The sequence below is a fragment of the Aspergillus saccharolyticus genome, assembly GCF_003184585.1.
Source record: "Aspergillus saccharolyticus JOP 1030-1 unplaced genomic scaffold BP01scaffold_67, whole genome shotgun sequence".
NCBI lineage: Eukaryota > Fungi > Ascomycota > Eurotiomycetes > Eurotiales > Aspergillaceae > Aspergillus > Aspergillus saccharolyticus.
Window position 1 is genome coordinate 85207 of NW_020290677.1, and position 25031 is coordinate 110237.

General features: G+C 52.1%; 11 protein-coding genes across 11 annotated transcripts; 2 read left to right on the plus strand and 9 right to left on the minus strand.

The window, feature by feature from the left end:
• Positions 1 to 878: 878 nt before the first annotated feature.
• BP01DRAFT_361227 (uncharacterized protein) lies at positions 879 to 2308 on the plus strand. Its single transcript, XM_025576098.1, has 3 exons — positions 879 to 1680; positions 1749 to 2016; positions 2079 to 2308. Exons 1-3 carry the CDS (start codon positions 1133 to 1135, stop codon positions 2286 to 2288), a joined length of 1026 nt encoding a protein of 341 aa, XP_025426484.1. The 5' UTR covers positions 879 to 1132; the 3' UTR covers positions 2289 to 2308.
• Positions 2309 to 2643: 335 nt separating this feature from the next.
• On the minus strand, positions 2644 to 3323 carry BP01DRAFT_395839 (uncharacterized protein; the record flags this gene model as incomplete). The annotated part of the gene is made up of 3 exons (XM_025578423.1): positions 2644 to 2927; positions 3094 to 3172; positions 3288 to 3323. The coding sequence occupies 3 exons, from the start codon at positions 3321 to 3323 to the stop codon at positions 2689 to 2691; spliced, it is 354 nt and encodes a 117-aa protein (XP_025426485.1). The 3' UTR covers positions 2644 to 2688.
• Positions 3324 to 3706: 383 nt separating this feature from the next.
• On the minus strand, positions 3707 to 6442 carry prp28 (mRNA splicing protein PRP28). Its single transcript, XM_025573000.1, has 3 exons — positions 6092 to 6442; positions 4033 to 6029; positions 3707 to 3937 (listed from the first exon to the last, which is right to left on the minus strand). The coding sequence occupies exons 1-3, from the start codon at positions 6389 to 6391 to the stop codon at positions 3787 to 3789; spliced, it is 2448 nt and encodes an 815-aa protein (XP_025426486.1). The 5' UTR covers positions 6392 to 6442; the 3' UTR covers positions 3707 to 3786.
• A 174-nt stretch (positions 6443 to 6616) lies between these two features.
• On the minus strand, positions 6617 to 7792 carry BP01DRAFT_409925 (class I SAM-dependent methyltransferase; the record flags this gene model as incomplete). The annotated part of the gene is made up of 2 exons (XM_025578864.1): positions 6617 to 7562; positions 7649 to 7792. The coding sequence occupies 2 exons, from the start codon at positions 7790 to 7792 to the stop codon at positions 6885 to 6887; spliced, it is 822 nt and encodes a 273-aa protein (XP_025426487.1). The 3' UTR covers positions 6617 to 6884.
• A 350-nt stretch (positions 7793 to 8142) lies between these two features.
• BP01DRAFT_427053 (cytochrome P450) lies at positions 8143 to 10787 on the minus strand. Its single transcript, XM_025579827.1, has 3 exons — positions 9943 to 10787; positions 9387 to 9840; positions 8143 to 9283 (listed from the first exon to the last, which is right to left on the minus strand). Exons 1-3 carry the CDS (start codon positions 10592 to 10594, stop codon positions 8608 to 8610), a joined length of 1782 nt encoding a protein of 593 aa, XP_025426488.1. The 5' UTR covers positions 10595 to 10787; the 3' UTR covers positions 8143 to 8607.
• A 288-nt stretch (positions 10788 to 11075) lies between these two features.
• Positions 11076 to 14208, minus strand: BP01DRAFT_361230 (putative mRNA splicing protein (Prp39)). The gene is made up of 4 exons (XM_025576099.1): positions 13854 to 14208; positions 13548 to 13763; positions 13384 to 13487; positions 11076 to 12837 (listed from the first exon to the last, which is right to left on the minus strand). The coding sequence occupies exons 1-4, from the start codon at positions 13920 to 13922 to the stop codon at positions 11469 to 11471; spliced, it is 1758 nt and encodes a 585-aa protein (XP_025426489.1). The 5' UTR covers positions 13923 to 14208; the 3' UTR covers positions 11076 to 11468.
• A 201-nt stretch (positions 14209 to 14409) lies between these two features.
• BP01DRAFT_427055 (mitochondrial 54S ribosomal protein mL59) lies at positions 14410 to 15625 on the plus strand. The gene is made up of 2 exons (XM_025579828.1): positions 14410 to 15208; positions 15334 to 15625. Exons 1-2 carry the CDS (start codon positions 14540 to 14542, stop codon positions 15382 to 15384), a joined length of 720 nt encoding a protein of 239 aa, XP_025426490.1. The 5' UTR covers positions 14410 to 14539; the 3' UTR covers positions 15385 to 15625.
• A 112-nt stretch (positions 15626 to 15737) lies between these two features.
• Positions 15738 to 18592, minus strand: hxB (putative molybdenum cofactor sulfurase protein (HxB)). Its single transcript, XM_025571082.1, has 2 exons — positions 18262 to 18592; positions 15738 to 18185 (listed from the first exon to the last, which is right to left on the minus strand). The coding sequence occupies exons 1-2, from the start codon at positions 18359 to 18361 to the stop codon at positions 15769 to 15771; spliced, it is 2517 nt and encodes an 838-aa protein (XP_025426491.1). The 5' UTR covers positions 18362 to 18592; the 3' UTR covers positions 15738 to 15768.
• An 823-nt stretch (positions 18593 to 19415) lies between these two features.
• On the minus strand, positions 19416 to 20076 carry BP01DRAFT_369852 (uncharacterized protein; the record flags this gene model as incomplete). Its single annotated transcript, XM_025576567.1, has 2 exons — positions 19416 to 19940; positions 20002 to 20076. 2 exons carry the CDS (start codon positions 20074 to 20076, stop codon positions 19416 to 19418), a joined length of 600 nt encoding a protein of 199 aa, XP_025426492.1.
• Positions 20077 to 21165: 1089 nt separating this feature from the next.
• On the minus strand, positions 21166 to 22721 carry BP01DRAFT_308145 (phosphatase PAP2 family protein; the record flags this gene model as incomplete). The annotated part of the gene is made up of 5 exons (XM_025572328.1): positions 21166 to 21875; positions 21937 to 21948; positions 22005 to 22495; positions 22552 to 22578; positions 22657 to 22721. 5 exons carry the CDS (start codon positions 22719 to 22721, stop codon positions 21166 to 21168), a joined length of 1305 nt encoding a protein of 434 aa, XP_025426493.1.
• A 1254-nt stretch (positions 22722 to 23975) lies between these two features.
• BP01DRAFT_308161 (putative GPI anchored cell wall protein) lies at positions 23976 to 24434 on the minus strand (the record flags this gene model as incomplete). The annotated part of the gene is made up of 1 exon (XM_025572329.1): positions 23976 to 24434. A coding segment is annotated over one exon (459 nt), but the record flags the coding sequence as incomplete, so codon positions are not given.
• Positions 24435 to 25031: the final 597 nt, after the last annotated feature.

Here is a 25031-nt window from a genome sequence, read left to right on the forward strand (position 1 = left end):
AGTCCAGAGCAAGCCGACTTATATAAGTCTCCCAGGTCTCCATGATCAAGACTAGTCTATTTGTCGTCGAAGGAGGTCCCTTATACCGCCATGATAGAATGGGAAATTTTTTTGGATGTGTGCTTGTTTCATGCATGACTCTCGTTTCATACTGTCGCAGCGTTCCCAAGGAGAAAAACGGACCACCTCCTTGATACAGTTGCCAGCCACGGGTATATGCTGCCGAGGACCCTGAACAGACCCTGACGGGTGGCTTGCCCGAGAATGGTGGATGAGGCTATTCGCTTGACGGCCAACGGCGTGTTTCAGCACAGGACCACTTTTTGGGTCGACGGAGGATCTGGGTCCACCGGTCACACCGACTGAGATTTGCCAGGCACCGATATTTTCTCTGATCGAGTGCAAGAGTTTAATGTGGGAGACCCAAGAATGGGACGAGCGATCACAGTCTAGTGTTCGCAGGGGAATCGAACCAAAGACGGTAGATGCTGGTATGCTAATCAGGAACAAGGCATAACTTCCAGAATCCACACCCGAAGTCAACCCTTAAAAGTTGATCTATGGTTCGTTAGTTCATGTTTCTCGGATCATAGTTCCATTGGCTTGAGATGCATAGACTGGTCAGTTTGAGCTTGAGTAATGTGAGGTATGGAAGAGGTAGAGTGTGGTTGACCGTCCGCTGCCGAAGTATAGTCAGTCCATGAAGGAAGCAATTCAACAGTGTTCAAGAAACAGAATTAAGCAGAAAGAGGATGCAAGACATTGAAGGGATTGAGATTGACAAGTTGGCCAGGCGAAGTTGACGGCATGGTCCCGTGACCAGCGGGTGTTGCGTTGCTTTGCGTTGCTTTACCGTGAAGGAAGCACCATCCCTTCCCGTTTAGGCTGCCAGCGTCTCTTATGAAGGACCTCTTCGTTAACTACTAACAGTTAATCCATTGCACTGCAACACAGACGAACCACAACCACCTCATAATCATAGTATTGGCGAAGGTCGGTATTCACATTTCCTAGGCTGAATCTCAGTAGCACCAATTTAAGGAATTGCTGGATCTGACTGCTTTCGGTTGACGGCTCGACGAAAGTACGTAGGTATTCAACCACCAGCTGCACGGGTTTGAAACACCTCACTATGCCAATCAAGTGCATCTGCGCAAGGTTCCTAGTCTCACGCGACCCCCATCCGCCAGCCAAGTTGGAGCGTCGGGCCAGACCCGAGCCCAAGGGACGGCGACAGCGACCACCGACCCTGGCGCGCGACTCCACCGAGGAGCTGCGGCACAAGGCGCGCAATACGACTCGCGCCCACCTGCGGGAACTCCATCGCAGGGTCCAAGCTTCACCTTCAGCTGCTTTCTCCGACTCTGATGCCAGAGAACTTGGGATCGAGTGCGTCGAGCTCCCTCTCCAGCCTGATGGACTCTTGCCAAACACAGGAGAAGCCGTGTACTTCCAGCCTTGGCCTATGAGGCGCCTCGAGGCTCACCCTGTTGACATGACTGACCCAACCACTCGTGACTCCGCGAGAGTCAAAGAGAAGCTTTGGGCGCGCCTCGATCGTAAGAGGGCTGATCAGGATGGATTTCTAAGCGCCGTCTTTGCAGATGAATTCCTCGAATACCTGCGGGTGGGTCCGCTGGGGCGTGATACTTTGGAGCAATTCTCTCTCTGGACTGAAGGGTCAGCTAAGTGACTGCACTTCGAGCTTCAAGATTCGCAATGCTGATGGGCAATGAGGAGTGTTCCAGGAACCTGGAAAATGGCATCATCAGATCGCGATACATGAATTTTAGCTCCTCAGCAGATCCCGACGCTGGGCCAGTAGCTGCTTCAACAGCAGATTTCAAGTTCGAGGAGGTGTGGTGTGCCGGTAGGGAACATCCTCATATCAGCCTCATTGTGACACATAAGGTAGCTCCGGCTGAGAAGCTACTTCGAACCGAAGTCCTTGCCCTGGTTGGCATAATGAGGACGCGGCTGAGTCGAGCTGCCTTGAAGGAGCATACAATTATCCCGGTAGGAGATTCGAGAATTCGGGTCATCGACCTTTCGCACGGGCTGAACAACTCGTTGTATAGATCAACATGATATCCTGCATGAGACAGCGTAAGGCAAGGATTCTGCAGGCACACTTCGACGGCGAAGACCTGGTGATCCGTAAGAGCGGCCTCTACAACTTCGCCACGCGAGAACTCCGTGAGAAGAATATTCCATTATTCTTGCTCTACATGGCAAGCCGGCCTACTGGAAATACTAAGGCTTATAAGAGACGAATTCGGGAAGTATAGTTACGAGTATGTGAGAATAGCATTTCATAATATATGTTTTTAATCTTTGTAGAAGATGATTTATTCCGATATACCCTTATTAGAAGTCGAGAATGAATACAACAAATCTGAGGACACCTGCCAACGTAACGTTCCCCTCCAACCTAATCACTTAATTGAAGTGACCAAACAAACCCAGACCCCACCATGAAAGCAGTTGTGTAATTCAAGAAATAGTCATGATCACGTCGCACGTTGTCCATCTGACTGTGTAGAGCGCGAGGAACCGGTGTTTCCCAGCTCAGGCCGGACGATGTTCACAAGAAGTATGACACAGACGAAGCAAAAAGTTCTAGCTCCTCAGAACCGGGACAAACCGCACGCTGGTGCTGCTCTTCCATCATAATACACCACCCTCCTGCTACTCATCCTTCACCTCCTGCATCTTCATCAGCGCCTTCGCCTTCACCTTCTTCAGCGATCTCTTCTGCGCAGCATCTTCATCACCCTCCTCTCCGCTCAATCCAGCAGCAACAGCCGCCTTACGCTTGGCCGAAGATGTAGCAGCAGCAGCAGCAGCACCGACACCGGGAGTGACGACAGCCTTAGCCAGTCTCTTGAGCCTGGTCATGCGTTGCTCGACAGCGCAGGCAGTGCAGTCTGTGTATTTGCATGTCAGTCAGGGTTCTTTTGGGTGAGTCAGGAGCGAGTGGAAGCCTATCAGGAGTTTGCAGCCAGCCGGCACTTCGGAGTGATATTTACAAGGCAGGTTGGGTTTGACCCAATGGGATAAAAGGAGTGAAAAGCAACTGGCGGAGGGACTTACCTCCTCCCATGTAGTCGGCGAGTTTCCGGGAGTCGAGTTTCAGTCGGCCCTGGCATTGGTTGAGGACGCCGACGAAGAGCTGGGGTTGTGATGATGATGTTACTTTTCGGTATGTCGGTAGAAAGGAGGGTGTTGTTGTTGGTGTTGGTGTTAAGTAGATGGGAGATGGATAGCGAAAAGGGGGAAGAACGGACCTTGGCGTCGGCCTCCGCGGTCCACTGCACCGGCATCTTGATATGATTTTGTTGCGAGTGTGACGTGGTTTGGTGGATGGAGCTTGTTGTACTGTAGTGATTTCTTGTGTGTAGTTTTGTGGATTGATGGACTGCTGCGATAATGTGTGGGTGGATGGAGGAGATAGAAGAGAAGAGGAAGATAGAAGTATGATAGATAGGATGGGTCAACGTCCTGTGTATTGTCTCTGGGTGATCAACTGGTGTTACTCTGTGGTGGTGAAGGTGGTGAATGTGAGAGTTGGCTCAGTTGGACGATGTCACTCAACTGTATCTTCATCCACAGTGTTCTTCCTGGCTTCATGTCCATCTCTATCTCACCTCCAGTTGATGCAGACAACTACACCTACTACGGTACAAACCCTACAAGGACACGATCTAAGATATCTAGCTGATATAAAATATGCAATGATGAGAAATGGTATTGTTCATCGCAAACCAAGCCCGCTGAAAGGTTGAACTACCAATTGCCCTTGCCACCACCTCCCGAGCTCTCCTCAATCTTCTTGGGCATACCTCGCGTGGGCTTCGACTGGGCCGCCTCGTGCTTACGAAGTTCCTCGGGGACCCGAGAGATAGGCGACTTGATGAGCATCTGTTTGAGATCGTACCTATAGAGAGCATAGTCAGTAAGAGGATCCAAAATAGAGTGAGATCACGACATAATGACTCGGAAGGGATGCGCGCATATGAAGAAGGAACATACATAACATCCGAATCCTCGTTGCCCAGGAAGGTGATGGCCACACCACTCTTCCCAGCACGACCCGTACGACCGATACGATGCGTGTAACTCTCGATACTCGTCGCCATGTTGAAGTTGATGACGAGACTGACATCCGGCACATCGATACCTCTACCAGCCAGATCGGTCGCCACCAGCACGTCCGTCGACCCATTGCGAACGGACGCCAGCGCTGCCTCACGCTGCTCCTGCGTCTTACTACCGTGCAGCGTAACCGAGGAGAAGCCCCACTGCTTGATCTCCCGAGCGATGGCATCGCAGTTGCGCTTGATGTTGACGAACACAATGATCGGAGGCCGGAAATCGCCTGACGACAGAATCTCGCCGAGGCGTTTCTTGCGCTTGTCTTCTCCCGCAATCATTTCCACGCGCTGCTCAACCGTGTCGACGGCCTCGCCGGCACTACCAATAGTCACGATCGCCGGGCGACGGAGGTATTTCCGAGCGATACGTTCGACGGCTGAAGGCATAGTGGCTGTGTACATCATAGTTTGACGATAACGTTGGAGGTGGGATGGTTGATTCGAGTTGATATGGCGGCTCATGGCAATAGAGTTTTCGGCTTCCTCAGTGTCGGGCTTCTCGTTGGTAACGGGCAAAGCATCTAGAATCTTATTGACCGGTTCTTCGAAACCCAAGTCAATCATTCGATCGGCTTCATCCATAATCACGTAGCAACATTGACTCAGGACGAGCATCCGGCGTTCGATACAGTCAACGAGACGACCGGGAGTAGCAATGATGATTTCCGCGCCGTCGCGGAGACTGTAGGCCTGTTCTTCGAACGAGTGACCACCGACAATACTAACGACGTTGAATCCTAGTGGTTGAGTGAACTTTTTGGCTTCGATCTCGATCTGTTGCGCCAATTCACGGGTGGGCGCAAGCACGATAGCGTATGGTCCGTCATTTTTGCGCCATTCGAATTCGTCGATCCGAGGAAGCTCTGCAATGTAGCAGAGGAGCGGGAGGAGGAAGGCTGCTGTTTTACCGGAACCGGTGACAGCCACACCAATGAGGTCGCGATTTTGCATAGCAATTGGAATAGCTGCGCGTTGAATGGGGGTGGGCTCCTTGTAGCCAACCTGGCCGATGAGTTCCAGGAGACGCGAAGGAAGCTCCGACTCGTCCCACGAGCGCATCGGGTTCGGCACGCTGCCACCCTTGGTACTGATATTGAAGTCTTCTTTGAAGATACGCCAGTCTCGCTCGCGCATATGTTCGAGTTTCTTCTCGGACCAGTGCTTATCCAACTGATTGCGTGTGCTTTCTTCGCGGCGACGGCGTTCCATCTCCAGGATTTCGCGCGCGCGGATGCTGCCCGCTTCGGTGTCGCGGTCTTCAAGGGCCCTCGCGTAATTCTTGGCCACTGCATCAGCGACGTCATCACCGAAACCAGCTAGACGGCCGCGGCCAAAGAAGTTGGCCTCATGTCGGTGTTTGTAGAGCGGGTTGTAGTCGCCGCTAGTGTCTTCCTCGGCGTTCCATTCAAAGTTGAATTTGCGATCCGTCGTGCGCTTGCGTTTCTTCTTCGCGGAAAAGTTTGACGTTTGATCAGCGCCCATGTACCGTTGCTTGATGAGAGCGGCTTGTGCTGCTTGTTCCTCCTCGGCGTCATCCACGGCGCTTCGTCGGTTCTTATTGTGTTTGCCAGCGCCACTGGTCAGACTGTACGACATCGCTTTGGGAGGGGGAGGAGGTGAGAGATCGTAGTTCTTGTTGTTGCGCATCGCGGCCGGCGCGTTAGGCGCATCGGAGGAGTTGCGCATGGCCCGAGGACCGGTGGGGATCGAGCGAGAATTGCCATTGTAGTGCGATTCTGAAGACGGGACGGAGAATGTGCCGTTGACTCCGTTGGAGGACGTTGGGTCGGACTTGAGTCTCCGAGCAGCTTCGACTTCCTTGGCGCGCTTCTCGAGGGCAAGCTTTTCTCGTTCCTTCTTTGACAAAAATTTGGGCTGGGGATGATGGTTAGCGGTGTATAGCTTGGATTCACAAAGCCAGCAACAGATCTATCTACCTTGGCAGCTGCGGCATCAGCTTCTCGTTTCTTGCGCACCAGCTCCTCGACACTCAGGGGCGTAGCAGCGGGTTTCTTCGGAGCACCCCATCCGACTTTCTTTTTCTTGAGTTCTGGCTCTGGCGGTGGAGCAGGTGGAAGATCTTCCGGTGGTGGCGGAGGAGCGGACGTGTCTGGCGGCGGAGGAGGAGCGGAGGAATCTTCTGGAGGCGGGGGAGGGGTGGGAGGACGTTCGATGGGTTCTGGAGGGGGCATAGGAGGAAGCGCCTCCGAGGAGCCGTTCGTAATTATACCATCCATGATGTATGGCGGATCGAAAGAGGAATCGGAGGAAACAAGCACGTCGCCGGTAGGCGTCGTTGATATGGCAGACTATCGGAAGGCGGCAGGGCGGCGCCGCGGAGTCTAGAATTTGTACGGAGCAGCAGGGAAGCTCAGAACGCAGCCAGTCACGTGTATAGTTGTGATAGACATACAGTAGGTGCTCCTTCACCACCTCCGCACACGAGACTCTACGTGCAATCAGACCTCTCGATATTGGTCGCTACTTTGGCACGCTCAGAAATGATGTCTATTTACTATCCATGCTCCTAAGCAGGACGCGCATACCCCAACCGCCTTAAGTTATGCCCGTAGAAGAGAACTCGCAGTACCCCAGAGTAGTACTGGCTCTTGCTCGAAAGGTGATTCTTACCCAGAATCAAGAAGAAGACATTCAAAAATGTACACAGAAATATGACTACTGTTGAAGCAATTCATAGCCAGTGATCACCCTGCACAACCCATGAAGAACTCACAACCACTCAACAACCCACCTCAACCGACAACCATCGTGATCCAGGCTCTTACAATAGCCAGCGTCTTCAGAAACACAATCAACCTTCAACCTAGTACTCATCTCTTCCGCTGCCTGTTCCCACAGCCTCGTCAGCGAATCTGGGGTGTGCAGGAACATGCTCTCAGCATCTAGTCCGTCGACCGTATGCCCGCACACCCCAGCAGCATGCCTCCCGAAATGAACCCCTCTGGCGATGGCCCCTTTCTCCGGAGCCATCACTTGGATGATACGCTTTGCGACGTTTAACTGCATGTCCCAGCTCCACAGGTGCATAAAGTATCCGGAGTTGATTGCCTTGATCTTCCCCGCGATTTGTTGCATGCTGGGTGTATCCTCAAAGAAATTCTGGACCAGAAACCGAGACGGCAGCGTCGCTTCGTCCTTGAATAGCCGATAGCCCAACGAGATGTATTCCGGAAAGAGATCCAGCCCGATCAGTCGGTCCGCCGGAGCACCATCATATATTAGCCGGCGGATGTTCTGCCCGAGGCCGCAGCCGAGGTCGAGGAAGAGATGATTAGCCTGGGTGTGTGCGATGATGGTGTCGTAGGCCGGGGAATGAGCTAGGTCAAAGTCCAGGAAGAGGAACCTCGCGAAACATGGATAGGGCTTGACTTTCCAGCCCCGAATTGCCTAGTTATGGGAGGGTAAGGGCTTTGTCAGTTTCTGTGGCTGCTGCGCCTCGATTTTTTGAATAGAAGTCTTGCGGCTGGACTAACTATATCCCTGACGTGGTTTTCCAGCTCATCGGCAGATATATTGGCATAGTCTTCCAGAAACTTGCCGGCACCATTTGCGAGGATTCGAGCGAGGTCGATGTTCTCTTCCCTCCATGGAGGTATCGATTTGTCGTCGTCTGCCATTTTACTTGAGTCAAAGCGACGAGTAAGAACAGACTATGGTTCGTGATATACCGAGGATGATTGAAATTGCAGTCTGACTCTTCGGTGGCTGCATTTATTTATACCACGGAAGCTCGGATAATGCGCCTGTCTACAAGTGCTACATGATGCCAGCGAGCTCATTTAGTCTTGTCTTACCAGCTTTCAGGTAGGAAGGAGCTGGTGTAGTGACTTGATCATTCTTCTGTCATACCAGCGTTTGACTTCAGAGTGCAGGATTACACTTCACAGAATCTACTCTTTAGCAAGAGTCTCCTGCCTGTGAGAGTAAGAGTGTGTAAGGAAAGCCATGTGTGAAATCTGAGAGACTTGGGCAGTTGAAGTATTGAAGTATGATGAATCACATGTAGACAAGAAAGATATGGCGGTAATACGCGGCCAGGGTTTGTGAAACCAGAATTGGTAGGGCGATCGGACTCAACCTATAAACTCAACCAGGCCCAATAAGCTGCCAATCGAGATCCCTCATCATGTCCCAAGGGAGAGTCGTGTTCTAATCTCTTCCCAGGTGATCCACCCGTATCATCACGTATTGTGAACTTTCCCCGAAAGTGTCTCGAGAACTGCAGTGATATATACTCTACTCTCTCAAGTACCAGCACTTGATAGAAAAAAGCATCACGTTCACAAGTATGGGAGAGCACTTGTGTGGTTTCAAAGAGTGACCCAAAGGCCCTGCACCAGCACAAAGAATTTCTCAGAAGCCCGATATACAACGCCGTCTCTTGTCGGGGAAGCGCTTTTGTGACCCATATCAACAGTAACAGCAATGTTTTCTATCCTCTCCTCTCATAAACCACCTCAAAATCTCCCAGATGCACAACATGGCAGTCCTTCGTCTCCTCCAAAAACCGCCTCCCATCCTCTCCGTCCGCGAGCCTGACCTGGAACCTCTCAAACAACTTGGCCAACACAATCCGCATCTCAATATATGCTAATGCTCTTCCCGCACAAGTATACGCACCAGCCGCGAAGGGCATGAACGCGGACCTGTTCAGTGTCAATTCGGGCTTCTCATCTGTCCAGCGCTCGGGGATGAAATCGTCGGGATGAACGTAGTTCCGAGAGTCACGCTGAACGGGGAGGACTGGAACGCTGATGATCGTGTCGCCGGGGATGAAGATAGTGCTTGGTGTTGCCACCGAGGTAGACGAAGGTGTAGTAGGGGTGGGTAAGGGGATGTGAATGCCCTCCAAGGGTGTTTTTCGGGGGATCTCGCCGGGCACGGGGGGCATCAGGCGTAGCGCTTCATTGATGCAGGCCCGCAGGTAAGGAAGAGAAGAGATGGAGCGGTAGTATGACGCTTCAGGGCTCGAGTCAGTCGCTTCATCGTCACCTTGCTGTCGAAGGCGCTGTGCAGCTTCATCGAGCTCGGCTTGGAGCTTGTGCTGAATAGAAGGGTTGCGCGCAAGGTAGAAGATCACCGTCGCCAGGGTGGTGGCCGTGGTGTCCCTATTTTTTGAAATGAGTTAGGCCCACTGTGACTCTCTTTTTCTTTTTCCCACAGTCTCCGAGTAAGGACAAATATGGAGGGGTAGGGGCAACGGAAACATACCCTCCAGCAATAACCATGAGCTCTCCCTCACTATACAACGCCGACTCCGACAGAGTCACCATCGCCGGGATCATCTTACCCATCGCGTCCGCAGTCTCACGCTCTGGCCCCTGCAGCAGCTGCATCTTCTCGCGGATCCGCGCCTCGATCCAGTTGCCGTAGCGGTGCATCGGCGCATCCATTCCGGGCAAATTGACCAACAGGCTCATTAGCCACGGCGCCTGCGAGATGATCCGCTGGCCGGAGGTCACCTGCCTGACGAAGTGTAGGGCCGGATTGAGCCTCCAATTCTCGATGTTCTCGAACGAATACCCCCACCCAACGAGCCCCATGAGATCGTAGCTCAGCAGCTGCATCGTATCCGGGCCGGAGACTACTTGGCCAACGCGCTCCTGCAGAGCATCGAGAAACCTCTCCGTCGTCCGGACGACCACAGGTTGATAAGACTTAAGCGCTGGAAACATTAACGGGGCGTCAGCACATGCCTTATTCAGTCTTCCGTTATGCATTAAGAACACAACCGAAGGTGGGGGGGCGCGGGAAGGCGCCTACGCACCGCGAATATTGAAAGCCTTATCCCAGAGCGCCTTTCTACGCTTCCCATGAGCCACCGGATCCCGAATATGGAACGTCGCAAAGTCCTCTGAGAAATCCCCGGAGGCCTTCAGGCGATCGTACCAGGTGGCGCGGGTACACCGACTCGAAGCGCCGTAGATGGCCTCGATTGCGTCGGCGGACAAGACGCTGAGCTCCTGGGGTCCGGTTCGAACGATGTCGCCGTACTGCTTGTGAAGATCCCAGATGCGTTCAAAGTCCCGCTCCTTTCCGACGTTGGCGTACGCGGCGGTCAGCTTCGATAGCTTCAGTGCCACTGGGCCCGGGAATCGACGAAGACGGTGGAAGAACAGCCTGTAAACTGAGACCGATGCGAACAAGGGGCCGTAGAAGCAGAGGTTCAGTAGAGATACCGCGGCGAGTCCACGGCCCCATGCGCTGATACTCCATGGCGACTGCTGCGCTGGGGGATTCAGAAGGATAAAACCCAGGATGGCGATATTCACAACAGCATGCGTCAGTAACCAGGCACGGACCTCTTTATTGTTGCGCTCTCCACGAATCCAATAGAGAAGATGAGCACTGACACCGGCCAGAGCAAGGAAGAAGCCATGGTGCTTGGCAAGGTCAATCAGGTCGAATGACAAAGTCATGATTGACGTTGGTCAGTCAATCTGGTTCCGGCAAAACCCCACAGTTAGAAGGATTATCACGAGGGAAGGAGCCTCAAAGAGATACAAGCAGGCATCCTTTTTATTGAATGAAATAGACTCTCGTATTGCCGACAGACAGCACCTCCATCAGCACTAATCGGTGGTTGCCGACCCTCCCCCTGTTCTGAGCCGATGCAACCTATCGTAATTGTTAAAAGGCGAGCTGCATAGCTCCAGTGTGGCATATACTCCGTAACGCCATTACTAGCTGAGGCTGAATTTGCTTGGCCCAATCATGCACAAATGCATAATTTGAAATAAAGAGAGAAACTAACCGTACTATTGGTCTATTGGAAGGCTTCGGGTCATCTGGGCAAGGATCCACTTGCATTACGTGGAAAGGCGCGTTGTCTGCACAGCGACTTAGTGCTTACTACCGTAGTCGGTGGTAGCCTCAACGGCACAATACCTTTGTTTAGTCCGGCAGATGAAATTGAATCAATAAATAAGAAGCTACCTACGCAGTAGAATACATCATGACATGGAGACTGTGTCCAATTCTCGTGAAAGGCCATCTAGCCAGACTCACTTGATATTGTGGGAAGCTGTCAAAGGAGCAGGCTGACTCGATTGCCCCTGCTAGATAGGTCATTTGCTCCTCCCTCACTCAACACGCCAGAGTCGCTGAAAGCTGCATAATCAATAAAATGGGGGGCATCAGGAGATAAATTGGGGGCTATTGTTCTACACATCGACAAGCCATTGCTGGCTTGGATCGGGAAAGGAAAAACAAACCACCGTGAAAAGGGATATCAGAAATTAACAGACCTGGGCTGTGGAAAGGTCAGGTAGATCAATGCGTCTAAGCAAGCACTCAGGCATCGCCATTGACAGGCGCCTGCTGGTAGTAACCAGCATAAGGGTTGGCTTGTGGTGTGGGGACAACTACTTCCGCCGTCGCCGGGGTCGCCGGGGCGGCTGCCACAGGGGCAGGTGCTGCCATCTCCGTAGCCTGCATGTGCGATACGGACGCCGGCCCATGAACCTCCCTGTCAAGGGTCATGTACTCCTTCGCAGCATCCTTGGTGCCGCGTTCAAGCAGGTAAACCATATAGACTTGCACAAGCTCCCGCACTGCTTGGGCGGGCAGAGAACTCTTGGTGCGGATCTCGTCCACAACCTGCTTGATGCGTTCATATTGGACCGATTCAGTCGATGAGCTCGTTGGCTGCTCGAGTTCGAAGTGGAGATAACTCGTCCAGAATGCGCGGCTGTCCAAATAGTATTGCTGGTTCTTCTGGTAGACTTGACGGGCTTCTTCGGCCGAACCCTTGATCTTCCACAAAAGCCGAGCCCATTCGGCGACGAGAGCCGCCTTTGTGGCGAGGTCACATTGTGGCGAGTCAAGCTGGGTCTTGTAAATTTCAATGGCAGCCTCAAGTCCGCCGTGGCGACGCGACATATTGGCCAGAGACACTATCGTTTCCACGTGGTTGGGAAGGTGGATCAAAATAGCCTCATGAATGTCCTTGGCAACATCGATACGACCGCTCATCTCCTCGAAATAGGCATATTGAAGACGAGTTGTGGGGTTGGCGATAGGCACGTACAAGCAACTGGCACGTTGGTAGATGATGCGCACCTCTTCGTCTTTGCCAGATTGAGCGGCCATCCACCTGGCATAACGTTGCCAGAATTCATCGTAGTGGGCGCAAGTCACGAGACATCTTTCGTACAAGAACTGAATGCGAGCATAGGATCCCTCGGATTCCTCAAAGTCGAGGTATCTCTTCCAGTTCGACAGCTGGCCTTCATCCAACTCGGTAACATGGAAATACGGACGCTTGATCTCCGACTCATATGTCCAACGCTTCGTGGTCTCAGTTTGGGTTTTGGAGAAAATCTCAAGGTGGTGACTATCGACCCGTAGCCGCAAGTCTCTTTCAATTTCAGCCTCGGCCTTGGCGCCAGGGGCAACCTGACCAGCGGCGGCATCGAGCTCTGCGCGGAATTGCGACAGCGTCTCAGGGGATGCAAGTTCGGCCAAGGGGCGAGCTTGCGCCAGTTGCCTATACCGCTCAAAGTACCGAGCATACTGGTGCATGGGAATGTGGATAACGCGGCCCAGGATCGCAAAGATCTTGTCGACGGCCTCCACGCGTTCCTCAAACTCAATGTATTTATCCCAGAAGGGATGGGCTAGGAAGTCCAAGCCGACACTGCTTGCACCACGTTCAAAAAGCCTGCGCACAAGCGAGAGAAAGGTTAGCGAGCCATGACACGCATACAGCCCAAGGTGGATGGGACGGGTGGGAGGAGGATGCAGGAGAGGAAGGGGAGAAGATGACAAGGATAGCAAACATGAGCATTAGATTTCCAATGCCTGCGAGTCCAAACAATTGAACAACCAAGTGGTGAGAACGATGGGTGGGAACGTCTATCTTTCCTTCTTCTGCATCGAGCGCAGAGTAGGCGTCAACGAACACAGCCGATGATGGCCGTGCAGGGCAAGGTGGTTGAGACGTCAAATCAGATAATTCAAAACTCTTCTTCTCAAAGGGGGGGTAGGGAGATGGAACAGCCTGAATAAGCCATGGGTGAGAAGTAAACTTGAGTGTTTTTTTCCTTTAGGACCCGGGTAGGGTGAAATCTCACCCATCATTGAGGGGACTGTTGCCAGCGGGGTTTTGCATCACGCAAGTCCGATGGCACCAGAACATTGTCCGTGCTGCGTTGATCATGGTTACGAGGGCAGAGGAAAGGGAAAAAGCAGCTCTAGTTATACTTACTCTCGAATCACGTCCGCGTCGTGAGAAGTCTCTGCCTTGAAGGAGCAGTAATTGGTCCATAGATCGACCGAGGGCGAAATGCTAGCAACACCTCGCTCATAGACCTGCACCTATTAGCAACCCCTTCAAAAGATCACTTGAGAGCAGGATGGGCCGTTTCATACCATATCTGCAGCCTCAGTGCCAGTGAGGGAGAATTCCAAGTCGGCATACTTCTTCCAATATCCAAAAAGCAGAGGGAATTTGGCTAAGAAGCGATCGTAGACATTGCGCACTGTGGTAATAGCTTGGGGATTGGAGTTGCGGTTGATGCCTCCCTCCAAAGCCTCGGCAGCGCGAACCAATTTCTCCCAAGTCTCGAAATTATCTGGGTCATCGAGCTAAGGTCAAACGTGAGGGTCAGCTCGTGGGAATCTCTAATAACCTCCGAAGAGCGCAAAAACGCCGAAAGGCAACGGATCCACCCATACCAATTCAACCTCGAGTTTTCTCAGCTCGGCATTCTCTTCCTCGGAGCCTCCATAATTGTAGTCCGCCATGATGGCAGTATGAGCGGGTGGGGGGAATAGGCCGGAGACGATTTCGGAGCTCAAGGTGACTTTAGGGTCGAGTGTGAAGGAGTGAGAGGAGAGAAAGCAGGAGAATCAACAAGAGAAGTTACACAGCAACAAGCGAGACAAGATAGCGACAAGGGGGGTGAAAGTGGAGAAGAAGAAATCAGTGTTGAGAATCCCGCAAGGAGGAAGAGGGACAAGGCGTGTGTAAGGCTAGTCAAGTTAAGTTGCGAAGAGAGACGGATGAACCTAAGACCTCTGGAACACTGGCTGGTCGGCGACTCGACGTACAGTCAGTTTACTTGCGGAACTAAGCCTCTTTGCGGGTATTTTCTGCTGCTTGACTCCGCCCCAGCTGCTTTTGAGTGCCTCAGGCTAGACACTTTTTTTGTTTGCTCTCAAAACGGACTAGCGCCGTCTTCAAACCCGCCTGGATTTTGAATGCAAAGAAAGCAAAGCCGCGAGAGAGTCTCGGAGGTTTACAAACTCGAGCCTTTCCTACTTCCTCCTCCTCGTCCCCCCTCCTTTTCTTCTGTCGTGCGCCTCTCCCTTCTACAAAAAATTGCAAGGAGGCAGAGACAAAGAGGAACCGGATTCACACAATGGCGCCCCCTCAAACCGGCCTGGCCGCTCAACTCCCCCAGCGGCTAATCAACTTCTTCGCCCGCTATCCTCCGCAAATGTACTCCGTCTCCGTACGCCCTCCTATCACCATTCCGCCTCCGCCTGCTCTTCTTGCTCGTACTACTGCTGCTAAGGCAACCGCTGAAACGACAAGCACGACGACGACGACCACCACCACCACCACAACGACCAACAGCGACACGCCTACCGCCGCTATCGACGAATCCCTGCTCCCGTCCCCATACACTCCGAACCGCGAGGCCAAGGGCTACAAGGCGCCGGACCACTCGTACTCAAACGCCCTCTTGTGGAAGGGTCCCGAGGGCCGTGCCAACCCGTTCCTGCCGCAACCCCCCGCGGAAGGCATAAAAGGACGATGGGTCGGGGCGCGGATTGGGCTGCGCCGGCAGGCGGAGCTGGTGAAGCTGGCCCGTAAGTACGGCGTCGAGGAGCTGCTGCCCCCGAGTCCCAAGATGGCCGAGTACAAGGAGGCGCGCCGCGCCGAGAACCAGGGTCTGGCCATCAAGGGTACCGGTGTCGGGCAGAAGGTCAAGGGTCACAAGTGGGAGCGCACCATGGAGGCGCGCCTGGAGGACCGGCGCAAGGCCATGCTGGAGATGCCGGAGATGATTCGCTTGTGGAAGCAGGTAAGAAATTCCCTTGTCCCCCGCTTTCTCGTCTGGGACTTTGCGGGGCTGTTTATGTTGTTGGGCTCGTATCGTGTATTGTCTGGATGGTTTGTGCTAATCCGTTCTTTTGTTTTTGCCAACAGAGAGGTCATGGTCGTGGTTGGAAGAAGTGGCCCAAGCGCTCAGGATATTAGGTGGGTCGATTGGGTCTTGTGTCTGCAATGGGGCAAGGGTTGGGGGCTTCATGGGAGATGGAATTCATGTCGAAATCACTACTACATGGCACCAAACTCTCTCCTTGGGTGAGGTTTGATGGATTCTCATCATCCCCATCGTTATCGTCATCATGTTCTCGAACGGGAGTTATCTGTTTCTATTAGGTAGTGTACAAATAGTTATATTGTTCTATATCAAGTCATGCATTCAAGTGCCCTGGTCAAGGTATCTTCCAAGGTTGACGACAAAAATCTCCCTGAATATGTTGTTTCCGCTATATCGCAGCGAGCCAATGCCCTAAAAACGCCTTACTAGCATATGCAAAAACATAAACACCCCCGATGGTCCAGCCATATCATCAATCACGAACCAAACGATGGATCCACATTGTCACCCACCATCAGCGTCTGGGACACAGGGAGAGACGCCTCCCCGTCCGGAGACCCCGTCCAAGCCAGACCGAGATGCCGTCCGAAGTAGATCTTGCTCCCGCGTTTCCGTGTCTTTGCCAAGGTCGAATAAGGCTCATCTCCACGGACACCGGTGTACTGATCCACGCATACCATCTGGCACCGTTGACACGACCCCAAGACATTGAACAGGATGCCGTCTGGACCAATGCGCACACTCTGCCACTCGTCTTCGACATACGGCCTCTCGGCGTTCGCCGGCTTGGGCGGGTTCTCGGCCACCACGATGTTGGCGCGGAAGACATCAGCCGCGACAGCTTTATTGTTGCCGCCATTGCCACTAGCGTTGTTGCGTTTGATTGCCTCGTTTAGACGGTTCACGGACGAGCGCGAGATCAGAAGAATTGGACTCTCATTGGACAGGAGAATGGGGTTATTCGGCGCTGCTAGAGGGTCCTGTAGAGGGTCCTGTGGGAAGGAGCCTGGCATTGTCCCCAATGCCCGCAGAGATGAACTTCGATTGATGAGAGCACCGGAGGAGGGAACAGACCTCATTGACATCTGCGGAGGGAACCGCGCCAGGGTGCAAGGTACGTTGAGGAAGCTAGAGAAAAAAGAAGATACCTCGTGTGAAGTATACGCCTGGACAATGACTTGGTCACCGCAGACAGTCGAAGGCTTGGAAGAATTCTGACATAGCGAGGTAGACACGAGATTCAAATTTTCGCGTCGGAGGGGTATTTCGAGGGTTTTGTGATGTGCAGAAGATGCACCTCCACATGTGATCCGCAAAAGTCCGCGGACAAGGTCAATAGTCGGCCGTATGAGCGCCATACGCGGATATCTCTTTTGGTTGAGCGCGGCACCAGTGCCCTGGTGAATCAGGCACCATTCCCGGTCCCATGCCAGCCCCTCAGGGTGAATCTCCCAGCGTTGACCATCCGATACTTTGAAAGCAGCGCAGCTCTTGATGGGATATATGGATAGACTCTCCACATAGAATCCGGGCTCCTGAACGAGGTTGCTGTCTGCTAGCGATGCCAACGAAGTCACAGCGGGGCTTTTTTCCACAAAGAACTCTTCTAAAAAGGCCATGAACGTATTGATATCACCCAAACTGCTCATTGCACCAAGGCTGACTCTCAAGATGCCAGTTGGCCTTCCGTCCATGATATCATGATCGTCGCCGCAACGCAGACCACTCGAGAAATGCCGGAGCATGTCCGCGCCGGTCCAATCTAGACTAGCCGCCGTGCCTCCGGGATTGCAAAGGGTCCCCGATCTGATCTGAATCTTCTTAACGCCCGCTAATCTCTCTACTTCTGACTTTCCAATCCAAGTACCATGTCGATCTCTCAGGTTGAAGGCCAGGATCGGACCTTGCGAAGACGAATCACTGTAGTCTGTGCGGGGCGAAGTATAGATATGACAGAGTCTCTCTCCATTGTGATGGCGCAGCGCAACCATACGATCGTAGAGCTGCCCGGCCAAGAAGCGCGTATGCGTCGAGACATTTGCCATCGAGCCAAAGAGACGCGCATGTGTCTCAAAAGCCAGATCCAATGCGATGATGTTATGAAATGGCAGGGTTCCATCTTCCAGCTGTTCATGTATCGACGACCGCTTCTTCGCATGCCACGCCGTCTCATGCGTTGTAACCATATCCACCGTCCCACCGCCGAAGAACCTGCGCTTGTTGAAAAGGTGCCCCGCACTCTTGCGAACAATCAGCGCCCCGAGATCCGGAAATCCGAAGATCTTATAGAAACTAAGAACCGTGAAATCAGGTGCGGTTGCCGCATTACTCAGGTCGAGTGGAGACGTAGAGACCAGAGAGGCGGCATCGAGCAAGGTATGAACGCTCCCGCGGGAGGAAGCCCGAACCCTCTCACTCCATTCGAGCGGGAATCGACGCCCGTTCATATTCGACTGCGCAGGAAACGCAAACAGCCGGTTGCCCTCCGCAGGGACAGAGCCTGGCTCAGACACCCAACGGTCGACTTCTTCATCGGACGTGAAGCACCGGCTTCCGAGTGCTGCTAGCTCCCGGGCCCCAACCAAGCTCGTGTGTGCGTCGACATGGTATCCATACCAGAACCCTTGGGGTGTAGCATCACGTAAAGCATCAGCGACCAGTTTGATAGCTGCGGTGGCATTTGCCACGAAGACAAGGTCGAACTCCTCTGGATTGGCGTTGAAGAAGCGGAGAGCTCGTAGGCGAGTGTCATCAATGCGCTGTGTCGATAGTTGGGATGGCGCGGTCAACGAATGCGGGTTGCCGTACAGATTGGAGGTAAGGTCACGCGAGAACGACTCGATAAGGGTCTTCGCATAGAGCGTTGTCCCAGCATGATCAAGATAGGTTATATCTAAGCAGTCGAGTATGAAAAGGTTAACATAGTGTTCTATCTTTTACAGGGACCTGGCTGACTTCAGCTGTCGAACCTTTCAGCAAGGGATATTCACGCTCTCGAATGACATCAATAGTCTCCGAGTACCCTCGGCTGTAATCAGACCCAGTCTCCTTCGACTCAAAGTCCGTCATCGTGACTAACGGGCTTTAGCGGTCTAAGTAGCATCAGCGCTCAATGAGGGTTGTTCCTGAGGAATACACTCAAACTGAACATCGTCGTCTTCAGCCGAGATCTGGGTGGCAAGGGTAGTTCTTGCGCGCTCACGCGGCTAGCGTTTGGTAGAACGATTGTGGAATGGTTGAGAAAGAAGAAAAAGAAGAGAAGAGCTTTAAAGCAGTGACTCCACTGGCAGTCTGAGTAAAAATGATTCCTTTATCGAGGAAGACGGAATGAAGATGTCACGAACAATAGAGTAATTGTTTTAAAGGACTGGACTCAAGCCGATAAGGCTGTTATCGGAACTTCCCGAACTTGACTTCCAACGGTTTGCCACAGACGCTTATCCTAATCCCTCTGCAATCACTAGCAATTTTCTAAAGATCGGGTGTGATGTTTCTGAGGCCCGTTGAGAATGCAAGTGTCTTTTCAGGTCAATGTTGGATGTAGCCAGCCAGCTGTACGACAGCCTGAAGCACTTCGGTCTTATAGCAGCGGAGCAGTTGGGAGACTCGGAGCTCCCCCCACTCCTGCGTTGTTCTTATCGAAGGCGGGGAGCGGCCAGATCCGATGATCCTGGCTTGCATCATTCTGCTTCAGGACTAGTTAGATGATTGCCTGCCCACTAGTCTACTTTTTTTTGTTCTCTCAAAAAGTGGAGGCCACAGGGGTGTCTTTCATTCATGGTATTGATGACCACGCACAATAAATACTCGTGCTTCTCACTCCAGATAACAACCCATATGTCACAAAAACCTGTGGTACAAGGCATTAAGACATCTCCAATCGCAAACAAAGCAGAAAAGATGCTGTATATCGTTCTTCTGAAGCACACACATTATGTGCTCAACCCGATCAGTGCAGAGAATATCAAAAAGGAGAAAAAAAAATTCGTAAGTCGTCACCGCGATCACATCTCATCATGTTTCCCCGCCCACCTCCAAATTTGAGCATCATTAACCATTCCCATCATTAGCCATATACCATCTCATCGTAGTCCGTTAAGTCATAATTGGGAGAAAAGCAGCCCTAAACCACATACTGGTGTCGGCTCCGCGAGCTACTATGACGGCGATGACCGCGTCGACTGCTATGGCTTCGGCGACGAACGGTTGTCTCTTTGACGACCACCTCCGGTCGGCGGTAGATCATCATCGCCAATATCGCAGTCCAAAAGAAAAGTATCACTTCAATGATTCCCAAAGCAAAGCAAGCCTTGAGCATCGCACATGTCTTGTCGATGTGAAACGATAACGGGTTGTCCGAAGTGTAACCGTAGTACCCAAAGGGGCCGAGCGATATGTATACTGAGCCTCCATCCCAGTGAGCGCAGTCGGCGTTCGTGATAAATCGCAGCTCGTAGACTCCTGCAATAAAGGCGCCAAAGAATAGCAAATCCACAAATGCGACGAACAATGCCGAACGTCGAGTTGTCGAGATGCGAATCATGGTATCGATACACCAGAACGCGGCGATGACGCTGACAATAAAAATCACGAGAATATAGGCCGGGGTGATGATGTTGGCATTCAGATAGCCGTTGACAAAGTAGGCCTACGACACGGGTTGTCAGTTACAGTACTCGGGAGGAGGTTTAATTGTGGAATGTGCCTACCATCATTCCGATGATCGGAATCAGGAGAATAAGCTCCAAGAGCCTATTAAGGATGAAGAAGAGACTGCCGATCATCTTGCTGGATGCTCGCACAATGCGACTGTACTTGGCTCGAACGCTTTTGATTTGGCTGTAAGGGTCTTTGAAGGTCCAGGACAGCTAAGAGGTCAGATAAAATGGGATGATGGCCAGCTAAACCAACATCATCCACTCAAATGAGGACTGGCGTTGAAAGCGACGATAGAAAGTCAATTGAGAAGGAGGCAGAGCAAGGCACGATTAGGCTCTGTCAGTGACGTTGCGCCGGACAACGTTTATTTACCGAGCAGCGAGGGAGCGAATCGGTTAGAGCCCGATCAACAGCACGAGACAGAGAGAATCAATCCACTGCTAGATCACAGGGACGAACAGGGACGCAAGGGTGCAGATGATGCGTCCAAAGACAGGAACCAACAGGAGAAAGACTGCAGGAGAGAAAAAGAAGACAATGGGGCCGGTCGGAGGAGAGATCAGGTATGCAGGTCGGGAGCTGAAGAGTACTAGGTAGGTATTCCGTAGTTGTACTGTGTAGGTGGAAGAGGGGAGGCTGGTAGAGTCAGAGTGCGGGGTGGCTGGTCGCTGCGTCTCACCTTCTCTGTAGTGGAGTTCCACGACCTGACTATGATGACATTGCAAGACTTGATCTTCCAATCAATCGTATCTCAGCCTGTATTGCGGAGGACAAAATCCAAACGTTTCTTGTGTTTGTTCATTGAGCATGACATTTGTTTACTGTGATTGTTGTGGTCGGTGGGGCCACCACGAGGGGAAAATCTAGAGCCAGCCATGGTTGATCATCAGGCACCGTCCTCAGTGTCAAAAGTCAGTCAGCGTCAGCATAACTAGCGAGACCTTGGTTATCCTGTACACACCACAAATACTGCTCGCTTGTTCACCCAAGTGCTCTAGTTATGCAGATCATCACCCCTCGCTCACAACCAATTTAGCTTCGAGAGTAAAAGAGAATTGAGAAGAAAGGAAAAGAGAAAGGAATCCAAAATCATTATCACAGTCATATAAACCGAAAATTCTACATGCAAATGTGCTGATAGATGTTCTTAATTCGGCAACAAATCGAACGCCCCCTCCTCGCATCCAGGCGACTGGGATAGCTCGTCTGGTGTCTCATACTTCTCGCGGATGCATCTCAGTCAGATCCCGCCCACGATCAAGCTGAGCGGTCATCACTCGTGTAGGTGCATGCAGCGATGTGGTCGCCTGTGGTAATTGTGGTGGGTTATAGGCTGTAGACTCGTAGTGTGAATCAGATCCGCCCAACCCTGGGTTCCGTGCTCGAGTATAACCGCGTTGCATTTCATAACCATTGGCGTGAACATCCTCGCTAGATGAGGACCAGGTTCCATCCCCGTCCTGCGAGCGACGAGTGTACATGTCTGTCACATAGGGATTGGATGCTGGATGGTATGTCGCGCCATTGTTTTCATCAGCCATGGCTTTGAACTGGCTGCCATCTTCCGGGTGACGAAGTGCTGTAGTGCTGCCTTCGAACCTCATCGTCTCCATTGTGTCGCTTGGAGGTAGTGGATCCGTGCCCCAGCTGCGGATCGGATGTGCACGGCCCTTCTTCCATGGTTGCGAGAGAGGAGGGAAATACTGGTGATAGGAGATAATGGCACAGATGATCCCGAGAAGCGATCCAGTGATAACGTCGAAAGGATGATGTCTCGCATCCATGATCCGACTTACTGCAACAAGAGTAGCTCCCAGGCTGGGGATCATGACCAGGAGTGCTTTCCATACCTCTCCTTTGTTGTCCATTATGTGCAGCTTGCCACTCATCCAAAGCGTCAAATAGAACAATCCGGCAAATGATGCTGTTACGGTGAGTAAAGTCAGATATTAAACTCAATCATTTGTACGCGGAGACGATCTTACAGCTACTGTGACCTATGATTGCAAGTCAGCATACAGTATGCTCCGGAGTATGGGGAGTAATGTCGAACCTGATGGCCAGGAACGGAACCCATCTTTGATGAGCGCATGTTCACCTGTACAGATTGTAGAATTCGACAAGCCCGGTATAGCATCCTGGCTTCCTGCCCGAGGTTGGCATCGATCAATGAAATCAGGCCGAGGCTTGCCGCAGGCATTCTTTAAGACTTGCGTAATGACGAAGGTTAAACCCTGAGAAAGCAGGAGTCCCAGAACTCCACAGTTAAGCTCCCACAATCGATCTTTCCAGCGATATGGACCATTGAACTTTCGCTTGCCGGACACTGGATCTTGTGGTTTATTGTGGGAAAAGAGTCCATCTATGAAGAGGGTATAGACGGCAATGATGAGTAAAGGCGCCACTCCGGAAATACAGAGCGCTTCCTGTATCGTGACACGCTCGTGAACCGCATAGGGGTATTGAATAGAGATATTGCGTAGCGAGAAGTGCTGGTGATAGGGTTCAATGGAGTCGAGAACATAGAATCCTGCGATACAGGCGCTATCACGGTTTTGTTAGCAGGAATTCTAGGTGAAGAATTCCCGGGTTGGACAAACATAAGTATCACATAGTCGGCAATATATCTGCACCCAAGGCGAAGCGATTAGTCAATCTTCTGGGGAGGTAATCAGAAGTTAGGCAGGGTAAGCTTCAGAACTCACGAAAGCACAACTCGTGGCCTCAGGCGTTTCTTAGTGAAGGGCAGCTTGTTGGGAATGCGGTCCATCACGTCAACGACTCCAGTCGCCTAGCAAGATTTTCTAGATCTCCAAGTTCTCCAAGCAAATAATCAGATCGGCCAAAATAAATCATACACAACTCTCTGCGCAGCAGAATTGTTGGTGTTGGAGTTAGGATTACGTTTGATGGCAATGGAACCGAGCACGTGAGGGATGGTTTAGGTTGCCGCAATTCGACTCTCAAATCGACAAAGAAGGCGAGATCTCTAAGTGAAAGAAAATCAAGGGACAGACAAAAGCACCATCTGGACAATGAAGGTTGAAGCTGAGGTCGAGAATGAAACTGAAAACAAGAATCAATTGCGAAGTCAGGACAACGTTGTTAGCAGGCCCACGGGTGGGCGAACTTTAAAAATGGCTGACATCGCGGCACAATCAACATGAAATTGAAGTGTACTTGTTGAGTCTTGTTTGTAACTTACCTATTCAGCGGTTGGGTAAAACTAGTCGGCAACCGCGGGGTTTTGACCGCCCGAAGGCTCGACCAATCTTGGGTCCGATTGTTGGACCCCTACACTCTTACTTATCCTCAGCCACTTCTGCACCTCCACGCCCTAGGGCTGTTTGCCGATACGTGACCTGTCATTGAGCAGCAAAACGAGTCCTGCGGCAACTCTCATGCCATTAGCTACGGTCTTTGATCTCTTTCTCTCCATTACATGACAGTAAACCGCCTACGAATTGAAGCCGCCCTATCTCAGAAGAGAATCACTATGGTCTAAATGCGCCAACAAGTTGTACCTATGCATGGCTTCTTTCCGGTGCCAATCCCAGTAAGTATCCGGCGGCAACCGAATTGAGAACACCAGCCTGGGAATAATGCTGCCTAAAACCTTGTCCTTTTTCCAAGTCTCCACTTGCAGACCTGCGAACCTCAACATTGTTGAACGGCCTGAATGACACTCGATGGCATTCAATTATAGTACACTTAAGTAGAAAATTACTTCAATTGACAGCAGAACAGCCACCCAATCAGAAACCTTTTGTTACCGTTTCGACTACCACGTCCGGCTCTGATGCGTGCAATAATCCAGGAAAGAAGTCATATTGCCAGGGACTAAAAGGGAATATTCAATAGTATGAGATGAAAAAAGAAGGAAAGGGTCCATGATTCATTTTATCGTGATCGTTTGAAAGATGCCCTTTCAAGGATGATCAGTCTAACAGACTGTGATAAATAAACCGAGACTAGAAAATTCAGTCAGCCTGAGGTCTTCTGACGGGGTTATTTCAAGGTTCACTCACGGAGATGGGTTGTAGTCTTCAAAGAAATTGAGGTAGGTGCTACCCGTGCCCTTCATCTCATAAGCAACGGTTTGACCAGCCGGGCATGAGAACGAGGCAACCAAATAAGAGTTGCCAGGAGAGACCGTGAGCTGCCCATAGTCTTGCTTGACGGATGGTGCATTGTTGTAGGTGGTCTTCAAGTCAGCAGCAGAGCTAAGCTGAGAGAAGTCAATCTTGCCGTCACCGCTGAAGGTGTAGTCAGAGGTCTGGAGGTCCTCCTTATTAGGGAATAAGAAGATGAGGCTGCATGTCTTGCCGGAGTCAGAAGATGGAATGTCGAAATTGAAAATGGTCGACACAGTGGATGAAACAGTGCCAAAAAGCTGGGAGCCATAGGCAGTATCAGGGGTGGAAGAGTTGACAGGGACGATGAGATGAGGATACTCATAGTCGCCAGAAAGGTCGGTAGGGCAGCTAGCAGCGCCTGACCGTGTCGCGGAGGCTGACGGTTGAGTGCTGGAGGCAGGCTGCGTTCCGGCAGGCGTAGTTCCTGCCGGTTGGGTCCCAGCAGGCTTGGTACCAGGCTGCGTTCCAGCTGGTTGCGTTCCGGCAGGTTGGGTACCCGCAGGCTGCGTTCCAGCAGGCGTAGTTCCTGCCGGTTGGGTGCCAGCAGGCTGAGTTCCGCTAGGCTGGGTTCCAACAGGTTGTGTTCCAGCGGGCTGGGTTCCTGCAGGTTGAGTACCAGACTGAGTTCCGCTAGGCTGAGTTCCGCCAGGCTGCGTTCCAGCGGGTTGTGTTCCAGCAGGTTGTGTTCCAGCAGGTTGTGTTCCAGCAGGTTGTGTTCCAGCAGGTTGAGTGCCCTGGGAAACACCTGGCACACTAGTTCCAGGAATCGGGACTGGGACGGGAACAGGCTGAGTACCAGCAGGTTGAGTCGTGCCAGGCTGACCAGGCCGAGTCCCAGCGGGCTGGGTTCCAGCGGGCTGCGTGCCGGCGGGCTGCGTGCCAGCGGGCTGCGTGCCGGCGGGCTGCGTGCCAGCGGGCTGCGTGCCGGCGGGCTGCGTGCCAGC